Source organism: Cariama cristata, unplaced genomic scaffold (assembly GCF_000690535.1).
Source record: "Cariama cristata isolate BGI_N322 unplaced genomic scaffold, ASM69053v1 scaffold24231, whole genome shotgun sequence".
Classification (NCBI taxonomy): Eukaryota; Metazoa; Chordata; class Aves; order Cariamiformes; family Cariamidae; genus Cariama; species Cariama cristata.
The window spans coordinates 10492-25860 of NW_009600278.1; the positions used below are offsets into that span (position 1 = coordinate 10492).

Below are 15369 nucleotides of genomic sequence, written 5' to 3' on the forward strand. Positions count from 1 at the left end.
CCGCGGTGTTTTCCCTGGCCACTGGGTTGGTAATCCCCACCCGTGAGGAGAGCCTGGGGCAGCTCTGCTCCCCCATGGGACCCTCCATGGCAGGGAGACGGGCATGGGGGTGGCGGGGCAGGTGACGTGCCTGGAGGTGACCGGCCCTGCTCCTTCCCTTCTCCCCAGGTGGTGCGAGGGAGATGTGGCACCAAGAAGGCTCAGCCGAGGGTCTCCTGACGGGCTGATGGGCACATTTTGAACTCCGGGAGCAGTTTGGATGAAAGCAGTGGCGGCGGCTGTGAACGTTGTAAGAGGATTGGAAACAACATGAATACTTCGGTTCTTGCCTCCCCTGGAAATATTTCCGCACACCTGAATTTTTCGGAGAAGAACTCGCAGATCTTGCAGTTTGAGGATGAGGATTGCCATGTGCCTCTGGCCATGGTCTTCACTTTGGCCTTGGCTTACGGGACTGTGATAATTCTGGGCGTCTCTGGGAATCTGGCCTTGATCGTCATTATTTTAAAACAAAAGGAGATGCGCAATGTTACCAACATCCTCATTGTCAACCTGTCCTTTTCTGATCTCCTAGTAACTATCATGTGTCTTCCCTTTACCTTTGTGTATACTTTAATGGACCACTGGATTTTTGGGGAGGCCATGTGCAAATTGAATCCTTTCGTGCAATGTGCCTCAATCACCGTCTCGGTCTTTTCTTTAGTCCTCATTGCTGTCGAACGCCATCAGCTGATCATCAATCCCCGTGGCTGGAGGCCAAACAACAGACATGCTTACATGGGGATTGCTGCCATATGGATTTTAGCCACGGCTTCCTCTTTGCCTTTCCTGATCTACCATGTGTTAACAGATGAACCCTTCAGAAACATAACATTTGATGAATATAAGGACAAATATGTGTGCTTGGACCTGTTCCCCTTGGACACTGCCAGGCTTTCTTATACCACAACGCTTTTAGTGATTCAGTACTTTGGACCGCTTTGTTTTATATTTATTTGCTACTTGAAGGTAAGAGAGAATCCCCTTGCGATATGTACTTCTTTCTGTCTGATGTTTGTTTATCCTTGCAAAGATGATGGTTGTAGGTTAAATTATCCCACATATTTCTCTTTGTTGAATTTCCTGCAGATATACATACGATTAAAAAAAAGGAACAACATGATGGACAAGATGAGAGACAATAAGTACAGATCCTCTGAAACCAAAAGGATCAACATCATGCTGATCTCAATAGTGGTTGCATTTGCAGTTTGCTGGCTGCCTCTCACCATCTTCAATATCGTGTTTGATTGGAATCATGAAATTCTGCCTGTCGCTACCTGCAGCCACAACCTGTTGTTCCTGATTTGCCACCTGACCGCCATGATCTCTACCTGTGTGAATCCCATCTTCTACGGGTTTCTCAATAAGAATTTCCAAAGGGACCTGCAGTTTTTATTTCATTTTTGTCATTTCCACTCCCGTGAGGAGGATTATGAGACTATAGCCATGTCCACCATGCACACAGATGTTTCAAAAACCTCTTTAAAGCAGGCAAGCCCAGTCACATTTAAAAAAATAAATAGTGATGATGATGACAAAATATAGAGAAGTAGTAAAAATTCTACACCAAGCTGCTGGAAGTGTGATCGCAGGTGAAACATGTCCAAGGACAAGTACAATTACATAACAAGTACAAAATGGGTAATGTTTTTCTTCTTTTTCCAAGGAACTTTGATTGTTGTCACTTTGAAATTATACGCTGCACATTTTTGCCCCTTTTACTGCTTTAATGTTCACAGCAGTTATATCTGAATCTTATTATAAGACATAGTTGGACCTGCTACTACCTATGGTTTTCATCAGCTGTCTTTTATTCTGTTTTCTTTGTGCAGTTATGCGCCTTAGCACAAAGATATGTTTATTGATTTTTTCAAAGAAGTTGTTTTCAGGAGTGTCCATCTAAGACCATTAGAAAAAATATGAACCACAGGGAGGCTGTCACTACAGAGGGCACCCATCCCAGTATAAAATTGGGACATTCTGATTTGAAGAGTTCTTCTTCTTCCTCTTTTTTTTAATCCAGCTTTTGATCGATGTTAAACCCCTGTAAAATCAGCGTAGGCACGCAGAAGATGATTCTGTGAAACCTGTAGAATATGTTAAATGGGGACATGCAGTTGTCTCATTCATAGAGGCAATTCAGGCTGTAATCACTTAGGTTCAAAGGCAGGATTAAGAGAGAGATTCTGTTCTCATTTACGAGAATAAAACCCTACAGTAATTCCACAGAGCACAATGGGATAACTCTGATGTTTCACCACAGCAAATGAAAGCACAAATGGGCCTTTAGTCCCAACTGATTATAGCTGATTTTAATAATACAGGCTTTTTAATTTAAAAAACCCAAACCCCATTTTTGTCTGCCATCACTGACAGGAGTTAGTGTCGCTGTGCTGAAATGTTCTGTCTGTGCCAAGCCTATGAACCATGTAAACTCTCCTTGAGACCTATGTCCAGAATTTAAAGGGAGATGGGACTCTTCACTGTCTGGACAAGGTGCAACTCCATCCTTGCAGGTGACAGTGAAAATCAAGTCTGGTATTAAAAAAATAAGCTTTAGCTACCTGCATCTTTTCATAAAAATTAGTGCTGATCCATGTAAATTATGTATAGCCTCATAATATTCTGTGTTCAGATGCAATGATATAAACCTGGATTATCTCCAAGACAATGGATGGTTTAATCAAGATCTGCAAAATTTAAAAGGAGGATATGGATATAGTTTGGGCGTAATTAGTATGTTTAGCTTCTTAACTCACAGTTTGCACAGTTGGTTGAAGTGCGGAAATATTTGCCAAATATACACAATAGAGCTCTGTGTGTTACTGCTAAAATATATATCCTCTAATTACACAAAATATACATGGCTAGATCCCCAGATGAGGGAAACCCACATAAATTGACTGCTGTAAATGAAACTACAACAATATCAGCCAGCTGAGGTTCTGTGTCATACAGTGTACTTTGCTGTATAATCAATGCCTTTTTGAATAATCAGTTTTTAAAATACAATACAGATCCTACTTTCATTTAGCAAGGTCACTTTAAACCATTCTGGCAGTGAAAAGGGTCTTTAAAATGGACATAACTGTAAATTTAGCATAAATGGAAATCGGACCTGATATCTTTCTAAGCAAAAAGATTTCAGGATGTGATGGTGAATTTAATGTTCTAAATTTGACATGGATAAAAGCCTAAGAAATGAAAATTATTTGGTTTGCCAGTATTTAGAAGTAAAAACCTGTGCCTTGCGCTGTCTTATAAATAATGTAGAATATTAAAGTAGCAGTGTGTTCTTGTGCATTATAATTCCATGTATTTCTCTACTGGCAGATAATTTAATTAAAAAGGAGGTTTCTGCAATTGAGAACAGAGGGGGAATGTAGAAAATGAATTATAAGACAGAACTTTCTCTCAGAGCTTTGCCCTTTTGTATTTTATGAGATTTCCCTTTTCTTTGTGGTTTTATATGGAATGCATTGCTAATAATTTGACAAGAGTCTCCTGAAATTATTCCCCTGTCACTTTATGATAATTTTCATGTGCTAAGGGATGCGTATTTTCACAGAGAGATACAATGTAGAAAACCAGCCGTGTTTTTTTATTAAGAATATCATGGTGGGTTTTTCTCATTAGAAAAAAAATCACAGTGAATTTTATGTTTTTTTCCCATTTTTGAAATAAGCACTTTCTTCCAATCCAGTGGAAGAAGAAAATGGAATGATTTGAGAAAGTTTCCATTTAGTTTGCTGGAAATTTTTGATCAAGCTGAATTAGGTGTTTATACAGAGTAGGTGTTGGAACAACTTTAGAGGAACTTGCTGGTGCACGGAGACCTAAAGCTGGTATGTCCTAATATTCAGAGGGCTCCAGTGGGATAGCAACATAATTCCTCCTATGTCAACCTTTCTCCTGCTTGAGGTACGGTCTCAAATCATACAGACCACCTGATACCGTCTCATACTGTGTCCTGGGAATCCACGTCAGGTGTTTTTTGCATACCAACGCCTGATAAACAAGGAGAAGTGTAAGTAGGAGCATTCCTTCGGCTCATCCCTGTTAAGCTCAGGAGCCATTTTTCTGCTGCACTGCTGTCCTAGGATCAGGCTTGTCTTATACGTTTCCTCACTTCCCCACAAGAAGCTTTTCCAAGCCTCTGCTAAGGAGGCGGGCTAGCACATCGTCACACAAATAGCACAGCCTGAAATACATACACAGAGTCTGAAACAACAGTGGAAATGATCATGGTGTAAAGAGCATTCAGCAGAAAAATGTGTTTGGAGAATTTCAGAAGCAAAAGTATTGCTCTTCTGAAGAATTTGTTATGAGGACAAAGATAAAAGTAGTCTCTCCGTGGTGCTGACCTGACATCTGCAGGGCGTAGATGACATCTACTGAGAGCAGTATTTTTGTCTTTGCTTTCATGACTTGACACTGGAGTCCTCAAAAGCCACTGGAGACTTTCCCCTCCTGACACTTGGCTGCAACACTAATCCTCTTTTTCATTTTCAGAGCTCCAGCATGGCTTTTCATCCTCTATATGCTAAATTTCTTTACAGGGTAAGCTGTCGGGTTTCATGTTTCTCTATCATTTCTCAGTCATTCTGGTTTGATACCTGTTCCTCCTATGTGCTGTTTTGTCAAATTCCCCATACTTCAGCGCATGCTGATTCCTATCTCAAAAGCCTGCAGATCCTTCTTATTCTTTCAGACTGGCAGAAAAGTTTTACTGACAGGAAAAACAGAACAGTGAGGGATCTATAATGTATCTTACTATTTATGTGCAATACATTTCATGTCAAATCTACAGCCTTAAATGACAAATGTAACTATTTAATAAACATTAATATCTGCTTCATTTGTCAGTTATTTTATCATCTTAAACTTCACTTTTTTTCCACCACAGACATTTAAAGCTTCTGCATAATCTAGATACACCAGCATATTTGTATATCATCTTAATAAATACTTCTGTATTCCCATATTGCTTTTTTTCCAACATATCTCTTGCTTGTGTCATTGTCACTATGTACAGTAATCCACAACTTTCACATCTTCATTAAAAAAATAGGTTAATAATAAGGGAAGGAATTAATTGACAGTAATACCTGCTTTTGGTAGGCTAGGAAAAAGCTGGATATTTAAAAAAAATAAAATCAACCCTATTTTTTCCACCTCATAAAGAAATCAGCTTTAAACAAGGAAAAGGAATTAACACAACAAGACTCCCCAGGTCACTTGAGCTGATGCTGACTGCATCTCATCACCAATGAAGGTGTGAAGGGCTAAGAGCTCATATATTCGGACTCTGCTGTTTTGCAGTACAGTACCAGCTATAATTAATGGATCCTAAAAGCAAAATTTGATATTGATTCATATTCAGACTGTAAATCAGCATATGTTTAAATCCAGGCCTGTTCAACAAATTCTGATCCTGACCGCAGGAAAATATTCTGAGATCAATGAAACTGGAGAATTTGCTTAAAGTTAATCATTTGCCTAGGCATTCTACTGAATAAAAGTGCACTGCTGGCTGGCAGCTCACTTTTTCCTAAAGATCAGATTTTGGATTCCAGCTTATTATAGAAATAAATTAATGGCATACAGTTTTTCTCTGGATTTTTCTCAGGATTTTCACTGGAGTCCTCTGCCTGACAATGCTTCAGTTTGAGGCTTTCCTTCCTAATTCCTTGTGTCAAAGACTTTACCAAACCAGTGCAGAGAGAATGAAGACAACAAGGAAACTTTTTTTTTCTGTTCTTATTTTTAAAGCACACATAACAGTAGGAAACATGAGCTTAAATAACATCTCTGTTGCAACAGATAGAATTCATTCAGCTGAGAAGAAATGGCAGAGAAATAGTAATTATAACCAAATGATAAATTTTGTTGACAGCCATTTCTCAACTGAAGGATATATAGAACTCCAAGCTCTACCTCTTTATTCCTATGTTCCTTAATATGTGGTATCTGCTTCCTTGCATCATTATTAAATACCCAAGTCATTACTAAAGTTGATGTGAAAGAAAATTCTTTTCTCCTATCCATGTTTTGCAGAATTTCAAATGTTTGAGCATTACATGTCAGAGGAAAAAATACGCCCAGCTTTAGTCTCTCACACTTTAATTAACCTGTGGTCAGAAATAACTTCTATTCAGTATTTCTGCCTGTGCAAAACAGTGTTAGTGGTCTAATTGAAGTTGATATTTCAGATATTAAGGAGAGCATTCACAAAGACTAACTTCAGCTGGAGAATGGCAGTTTTCCTAGCCTCCTCCAGCAGCAACCCGAGGGCACTCACACCTGCTCTGCTCTAGGTGCTACCTGCCTACCAAAATGTCCTTCTCTCCGTTACCTACACTGGCTGCTAAGGGACGGCCAGCTTCCAGGGCCAGCAGTAGCCCTAGTGACTACTGCCTCCCTTCCTCCATCTTCCACGGTGCTTCTGCTGTCACTTCATACTTCGTACCCTTGGCAGCTGGTTTCTGAGGAAGCCATAGGAATTTGTACTCTATTATTTGTAAAGTGCCCGAGTATATGGTAAAATTCAACTCTATTCAGGATAGTGTTTTAAATAGTTTTTTCCATTAAAATTATCTTCCGGCAAGTTTCTGGTAGGCAGGTTTCTCAAAATTCATGCTCCATAGATGTAAATAATTTACAAAGCCTATGTAGGAATTACATCCATACAGAACACCCAGCTCATTGCAGAAAAACTGTCAGCACACACTGTCTTGTCTTTTCCAAAGATCTGGGCTGATGATCTGGTTGTTGGACATAGATTAGGCTTAGTTGCAAGAAATTTGCACTGGATGCAAATGTGTTTGAGATTGCTGTACAGGTGAAATTCTGCATGGGTAACTACCTTGCCACAAATTATGCAAAATTTCAGATATACAGGGAAATAGATAGACAGAATTTGGAAAAGAGAAAAAAAGCAGCTCTAGATGAAGCCTTGATGCATTCTGTCAGATATCCACAAAAAGACTCAAGCACTTACTTATTTTTGGGGCCAACAAACTGACACGTAAATGGTTTTTTTGGGCAAAGTGGTGGTTGAAAAAGGGTGCGTGATAAATAGGTTCTCTGCTCCTATTCTCAGAACAGGGATACGGATCTTTATAAATTACTCTGAAAATGTATTTTAAGATTCTCACCTTAGATTAATCTAGAGCTGGTTTTGAGATGAAGGAAACAAAACGTTTTTGGCACAATTGAAAAACAACAGCTTTTCATGGCACCCACCCACTGCACATGAGTCCATTTGCTTTCACTTCTGCACAACATGGAGAATGTTTGTTTATGGCAGCAGGAGTAACCTGACCAGCAAAGCTCTCCTTATCTTTCTTGGTTTGTGTTCACACTGATACTGTGCTGCTGTTTTTCACTTTGCAATCTTCCCCCCCCGCCCCGCCCCAAAAGCTATGACATTTTTATTATGCTATTTATATTATTTCTTAATAAAATTTCTCTGTGAAAAGATGTTCTTGAAAGATCCTATTCAATATGTGCTTGAACATACGGGTGAAAGGCCATGCAGGATTTGTAGAAATGTGACTGGAAATGTGATGATGTTTCAGGGGGTAAAGAAGTAGTAAATATATTTGTTCCATACTGTTATTCAGCCCTTTTCATGTAAAGCTTTTGTTATAATTTTAATTCATGTAATCTAAATGTCAGTTAAGTCTACATATCTAATGTTTCCTCTTGGCCACCAGCCTCCAGAGACATCCAGCTAGAGGAGACACTGGGTAACACAACTTGTTTCCTTACCTATGGCCCTCATGATTGCCTATAAGCTTCCCATTGTTTATAATATACTTGAAGATATATATGCAAAAGCGCTCACGTCTTTTTCTTTAAGACTAGTAAATGTTGTACATTTAAGAGATTTAATAGATAGGACTGGATTATCTTTTCTGACTTTTTTTCCATTATTATTATGACGGTAATATTTGAGGCTTTTCAATTAAACCTTGATTTTTTTATCTTTTTGGGCACAGGGGTAGTCCCCTGAATGTCAGTCACCATGTTCATGTGCTTATAGTTAGACAGGTGCTAAAGTAAGAGCCTTAAAGTCTGACCTAAACCACTGCAAGGTTAATGGAAAGCCTCCCATTGACTTCAATGAGCTTTGGGTAAGGTACTTGTTTCAAGCGACACTAAGGTGTGACACATGTCTGAATATCTGCTTCCTAGAGAGGGCAGCAGGCCATAAAAATTGACATTTTTCTATCCATATGGACTCAACAGAGACACAACTCCACAGTCGTCCATGTCAGTCCGAGGGACATACCAAAAACTCATCTTCAGCTGGCACTTACAATAAGGTTATCCTCTTAGGTTCTTCTGTGAGCTTTACTCTGATGTATTTTCTTGACATAGTTAGGAGTTAAATGTGTCTGCCGAGCTCTCTGGCTTACTGATTTAAACCAATTTGCTTCACAGAAAATTGAAGAGGGCACTGGCAATCCTGAATGTAGTTTTGGCTCTTGACAGGTATACATATTTATAGATTTCCACTACTAAAATTGTGGGCTTTGTTTATTATTATTATTACTGCTGCATTGTTTGCTTTGTCAAAAAAAAATGATCACTAACAGCTGGACAGCATAGTTTACATTCAAAATCCACTTCAGGCAGTAAGGAATCTCAGCCTGCAGCAAAGGCTGTGGATTTACCTGGTAGTGGTGCTCCTACAGCAGCAACATCAGCAATCATGAATAAAACCACTGCACATAGTTTCTTACGAAAGGCTATCTTCAGAATTAGGCAAGGGAAGGTTTAAGTCAACATAAGTCAACATGCATTCAGATAACCCAGTGACTTCATGAAATTATAAAGCCTGAGCCTGGTCTCACTCATATTAGTCCAATGCTGCGGTAACAACTCTGACATTGTTTGGAAGATTATGGTGTAGAGGAGGCAGGTAAATGAGATCAGTCTATGCAGGCTGTCAGACTGGTTTTTATATTACCTAAGATCAGGATAACATACTGAATATTTAACCCTGCTGCTCCTTAAGGAAATGATGTGACTTGGCTGCCTGTTCTCCCTTCCCTTCCTTGGCTTTTGAATTCCTTGTTAATTTTCACTCAGACCTGACAGATTTGCCAAAGCTTTTTGAGGGAGAAATGGTATTGGATAAGCTGAATACCTTTCTTTAAGTAAGTTTGTTCTTTTAAGCAGGACATACATGTTATAGGTGTTATCCTCTGAAGTATTATATGCTACACAGTAAAATATAGATATATATGTTTAATATCACTTAAAAGAAGCATCTTAAAATGCTGACTTTAAGTGAATTTTATATATTGATAAAAAAGCCCTAAACCTTTAGCAGTTCTTATGTTCATGGTATATTTTTGGAAGGAACAAACCAAGCTGTGCCGGTTGTGCAGCTGTGCTGGCTGTGCAGCTGGTGTTGGCAACAGGGTTTTGGTTTCTGGGATCATGGGACCCTGTCTGAGGATGAACATCTGCTTGGGAGAGATGGGATCCACCTCACCAAGTGAAGGCAAAGGTATCTTTCCCAGCAGGACAGCTAACTTGGTCTTTAAACTGGGAGTGATGTGTGATGACGAATATTACCAGCAGCCTGGGAAGGAGTGGGCTGACCAGCAAAGGGCCTGGGGTGGTGTGAATGAAGGCAAAGACAAAACCAACAAAACAGAGCTTAAATGGGGTCACCTCAAGCATTTGCAGGTGAGAAAGGTAATGCCTACAAGACACCATTTTGGGAAAAATCCCCAGACCCCTTCTCGGAAATCAACATGTCTCTCTGAAGTGCCTGTACACTAATGTGTGCAGCAGGGGGAATAAATGTAAGTAGAGATCTGTGTGTGATTGCAGGGCTATGGTCTTGTTGGGATCGTGGGGATGTGGTGGGATGGCTCCCATGACTGGAGTGTTGCAACGGAGGGATACAGGCCCTTTAGGAGGGATGGGACAGGAAGAGGAGGAGGTGGAGTTGCCCTTTACATGAGCGTGCAGTTGGAGTGCTTGGAGGTGTTCTGAAGATGAATGAGGAGCCAACTGAGAACTTATGGATCAGGATTAAAGAACAAACCAGTATGGGTGACACTGTAGTGGGTGTCTGCTACAGGCTGCCTGATCAGGGAAACAGTAGAGGAGGCCTCCTACAGACAGTTAGAAGCCTCATGTTCACAGGCCCTGATCCTCATGGTGGACTTTAACCACGCCGATACCTGCAGGGGATAAGCAATCCAGGAGGTTCCTGGAGAGCATTGATGACAACTTCCTGACACATGTAATAGAGGAGCCAATGAGAAGATATGCTCTGCTGGACCTTATACTTGCAAACAAGGAAGAGCTTGTCAGGAATGTGAAGATCAAAGGCAGCGTTGGCTGCAGTGATGGTGGAGTTCAGAGTCCTAAAAGGGGCGAGTAGGTCAAAAAATCAAGATCACAACCCTGGCCTTCAGGAGAGCAGACTTTGGCCTCTTCAGGGGTCTGCCTGAAAGAGTCCCATAGGATAAGGTCCTGGAGGGAAGAGGGGGCCAGGCAAGCTGGTTGATATTCAAGGATCATCTCTTCCAAGCTTGAGAACAGGCCATCCCAATGAGCAAGAAGCCAAGCAAAGATGCCAAGAGGCCTCCATGGATGAACAATGAGCTCCTGGGAAAACTCAGACATAAAAAGTAAGTATACAGAAGGGGGAAGAAGTGACAGGTAACATGAGAGGAATATAGAGACACTACTTGAGAATGTAATGACGGGGTTAGGAAAGCCAAAGCCCAACTGGAACTGAGTCTGGTGAGGGAATAAGGCAACAAGAAAGGCAGTAGGAAGGGCTTCTGTAAGTACATAAGCAGCAAAAGGAAGACTAGGGAGTATATGGGTCCGCTGCTAAATGGAGCGGGGGCCCAGTGACAAAGGACATTGAAAAGGCTAAGGTACCGAACGCTTTATTCTCTCAGTCTTTACTACTGTGAACAGCCTTCTGAAATCCCAGGACCTGGAGACCAGGGGAAAAGGCTGGAGCAACTTTGGTGGAAGAGGATCAGGTTAGGGAATACTTAAGCAAACTGGACATAAATAATTCCATTGGCCCTGATGGGATGCAGCCTTACCTCATGGTGATTGAACAACTATTCCTGGAAACCATTTCCAGGCTTATGAAAGACAAAAAGGTGATAAGGAGTAGGCATCACAGGTTCTCAAAGGGGAAGTCATGTTTAACCAACCGGATAAACTTCTATGTTGAAGGTTCTCTTACCAAGCCATCTACTGGCTTGGTAGATGAGGGCAGAGCAGTGGATATTGTCTACCTTGACTTCAGCAAGGCTGTTGACACTGTCTCCCATAACATGCTTATAGAGAAGTGGATGACATATGGGCTGGATAAGCCAGCAGTGAGGTGGATTGAAAACTGGCTGGTCGGTCAGGCTCAGAGGGTGGTGATCAGTGGCTCTTTTCAGTGGTGTCCCATGACAGGACCAGAGGCAATGGGCCTGAAACACAGGAGGCTCCCTCTGAACATCAGGAAACACTTCTTTATTGTCAGGGTGACTGAGCACTGGCACAGGTTGCCCTGAGAGGTTGTGGAGTCTCCATCCCTGGAGATATTCAAAACCCATCTGAACATGGTCCCGGACGACTGACTCTAGGTGGCCCTGCTTGAGCAGGGGTGGTTGGACCAGATGACCTCTAGAAGTCCCTTCTAACCTCAAACATTCTGTGAATCTGTGAACGACAGCATCAGAAATTTATCCACAGAATAGAGCTTCTTCTCACTTCAAGTAAAGCTCTCAAGAGAAGCTGTTTTTATCTCCAAGCTATGAATTATTATGTGTTTCTAAAACGTATCTATTTGCAATCATATTTACTATGCTGTAGTTACTGCTAGTTTTCCATTTATTTTACTCCAGTGTTATAACAGAGAGGATGTTCTCAAATGTCAATTCTTTAGGTGTCTTGAAAAATACAACCTGATTTCACTAATCTCTTAATAGATGCTGGAGTCTGAAAAAGCCTTTTTACTTACTTTGTAAATGTTTCAACGCTAACACATTAAGTGATGTATTGCTTTTACTAATCCATTAAGCAAGATCCAAGTAACCTTTAGTACAGAAGTGTTGCCACTTACTTCACTCTGATGTCCAAATTTGGTATAATCAACTCTTTGATGGACTTGTTAAACTATATTTGATTTATACATGCACTGTTAGAAAAGCACTGAATATAAGAGTAACTTGCTACAGTTGTACTCTTACAAGTTTCGGGAAGATTGGGAGCGATACAGGTAAAAACATTTTTATCAATGCTCGAGTAAGGAAAAGAATAGAAAACTTGCTCTGGCCTGCTATGTTTGGCAGCAGCCATCTGGCTGACATTATCTGGGCAAAGAGTAGGCTCTTGTGTCTGAGCCAGGCAGGGCAACATGGGAAGGAGGGGCCATGGGGTCCAAGAGTTATAGACCACAACGAGGAGTTGTGGTAATGCAGTGTTAGTCTGCTTGGGAATATGGGAGGAGAGCTGAAGCAAATTTGGTGGGCCGAGGAGCAGATACAGGACATAGAGAGATGGAATCCAAGTCTTAATTTTGTTATTTAGAATAACCTGTGGTAGGAAATGTATGATAATTATCAGTTTCTAGGTCAAGCTATAGTACATGTGTTTGTCAAATTTTGTGGTTTGGGCTTTTTTTTTCTTAAATAAAGCTTGCAATTATTTGAATAGTAAAATCCAGTTTAGCATGGTTCCTATGTTAGAGAGAGAACTTGTCTGTGAAGGCGCTGACAGTACAAATTATTCTTTTGCAACTCTAAAGCCAGCTGAATTTGAAAGAGTTCTGATTGCTCTAACACACTTTGCTTACTTGGTATAATATATTTTTTTTAAAAGCTACAGATGAAGCAGTATCTCTGATGAATATATATGCAATACTACTAGCTGCATAATAAAGACACAACTGTTATTCATACATTTTTACTAACAATTGGTGCTAGCCCTGTCACACTGGATATTGCCATTTGATTTCTTGCATGGTTTTTCTTAGGAGCAACAGTACTGTTTGTACAATGACTATGATTGCAGCTAGGCAAAAAAAAGAGAGCCAAACAAAATCTTTCTGCTGAGAGTATATTTTTACATGATTTCTTAAACCCTCCCCCCTCTCCATCAAACATTTCTCCAACTTGTGTTTTTAGTTCAGGGTAGCAGAAAGATAGCTATGAAGACTTTAAAAACCTCACTGAAGGCCCCTGCCCACACTGACCCAATCAGAAAGTGATGCTGATTTTTCAGTGCTCTCTGAAAGAGGGTGCCTGCTACCAGGACTATTTAATTAGACCTCAAAATTCTCTACTACTGTGCCCTAGTAGTCAGCCAGAATTCAAGAGCAGCTAGGACTGCTTTAATGAGGCAGAAACTGAGATAAATATATTCTTTGTGCAATGCTTATTTAGAAACATCTTATATATGGTACTGTTTCCGGAACAACAGAAAACTTACTGTAAGACAAATTCCAAGCGAGCCTGAGTTTAAGAAGCTCTGTCTCTGTTTCCTTTCAGTGTTGTGTTTGTAACTCTTTACACTGACCATCTCTACTCCCATTGCAAGCAGGCAATATTGCAATCACAGAAATGATGATCACGCAGACCTCTTGTAGGTATGGTTCAGGATTAAGCAACCCCTCTCCTCACCTTCCTCTCTTCCCACATCTACGCATCGCAATCACTTGTCACACTGAACGGTAAACTAAGCTGCAGCCTAGATCCAGCTTCATAACAATAAACCTAACAATAGAGAAAGGATTTGAATGAGAGAATTGGTCCAATTTGTCACCTGGTTGCACAAACACCTCTTCTGGTGTGAAGGGCAGAGGTTAATGGGAGGAACAAGTGAATGACTAGGGATGGGAATGCACAGTGCTTAGGCTGGCATGGCCACAGAAAGATGCTAGTCAAACTTTGCCCTAATTTTGTAATAAGGAAAATATTAATCCATTAGTATTAGCTCTGACCTGCTATGAGGTCTGCTATTTTGGGTGCCACCGTTGTGTGAACAGTTGGTTTTGCCAAATGAAAAGACTCGATTGGACTTTGTCTAGAGCCTGGAGTGCTCACTGCTTTAAATGAGTCTGCACTTGTCTTTTGAGTTCGGTTTGTGTGCTGACAACCACTATCGCCTTTCCATATAGAACCACCTTTCATACACACTATACTATAGCAGCTGTTAGCTCTGTTCCAAGAAATGTAATAATCAAGGAAGTACGCATTTTCTAGTAAACTCTACAACCATGTGCAGCCATCCATGGTGTGGATCTTTGGATTCCAAAGGCTAGTATTTCTGTGATTATTTTTTTTCTTCACCGGGAAACTACATGGAAGAAACAGATTGCTGCAGGGCTACATCCAACGAGGAAATAAAGACTTATGCCCTTGAGTCTACAGAATGGTCTTCAGGCAAATGCAGTGGCTAAGGTTCTGTTTGAGGAACAGGCTAAGCAATATCACTAGACATGATATTTGAGCTTTCTCCAGATACATTCTGGTATGCCAGTAGGTTCAAACTGTCTTGCTTAAATCAGTGTGGGATACTTTTACCAGCAATTACTGTGTTGAACCATTGTGACCTCCATTTTTCAGCTCACTTTCAAAGTTCTAACTTAGAGGGAATTGCCTTGATTTAGCTAAGCTTAACCTATGAAATCATATATGACTCAGCCTGTCTCCCTTATAAAGTGCTCAGAGACTATGATATCCGATACTAATAAAATGAGAAAGCCTATTTCTGAGAATGAATTTATTTACTATGCTCACTGAGGCTGATTTGTGTCACATATTTAAGGTTGAACAGCAGCATTTTCTTGAGAGAGAGAAATACTAACTGAAATCTGAAATGTGAAATTGTTTTAACCGGGTTTCAGTCCAGTCACTAAGATATAAATGTGCACATTATATTAATACCTAGTGCTGAGATCTTTTAAATCTTTTAAATACAGCTAAACTGACTGTATTAGCAAATAATTGCAAGGGCATATATCTGAATCACACATTACAACTTTTGCATGTAAATATGTAATAAATGCATACAAATCCATCGTTAGATGGATTGGAAAGATTGCTCTGAATAGAGAATGACTGAAATAAAAATCTAGAGGTTTTTAGAATACTGTTACTTCTTTTCAAAAGTTTCACAGTCAAACAGAACTCGACTTTGACATAGAGTATTCTGTCACATACTTGAAAACACATTTCTCAAAAGAACTCACTAGAGCCTGCTATTTTGACTAATGTCCTTTTTCTCAGTAAGTTCTTGTTCATAAGATGGATGTGGAATCCAAGAGGTCAAAATGGAGTT

General features: G+C 40.3%; 1 protein-coding gene across 1 annotated transcript; it reads left to right on the forward strand.

Annotated features, from left to right (window-relative positions):
• Nucleotides 1-309: 309 nt before the first annotated feature.
• On the forward strand, nucleotides 310-1992 carry NPY1R (neuropeptide Y receptor Y1). Its single transcript, XM_009709981.1, has 2 exons — nucleotides 310-1008; nucleotides 1129-1992. The coding sequence occupies exons 1-2, from the start codon at nucleotides 310-312 to the stop codon at nucleotides 1585-1587; spliced, it is 1158 nt and encodes a 385-aa protein (XP_009708283.1). The 3' UTR covers nucleotides 1588-1992.
• Nucleotides 1993-15369: the final 13377 nt, after the last annotated feature.

What these genes read in the sequence shown, in the direction of transcription:
- NPY1R (XM_009709981.1), top strand. Translation starts at nt 310, where the DNA reads ATGAATACTTCGGTTCTTGCCTCCCCTGGAAATATTTCCGCACACCTG. An exon ending in TATTTATTTGCTACTTGAAG is followed by an intron (nt 1,009 to 1,128) that starts GTAAGAGAGAAT and finishes AATTTCCTGCAG; the next exon opens with ATATACATACGATTAAAAAA.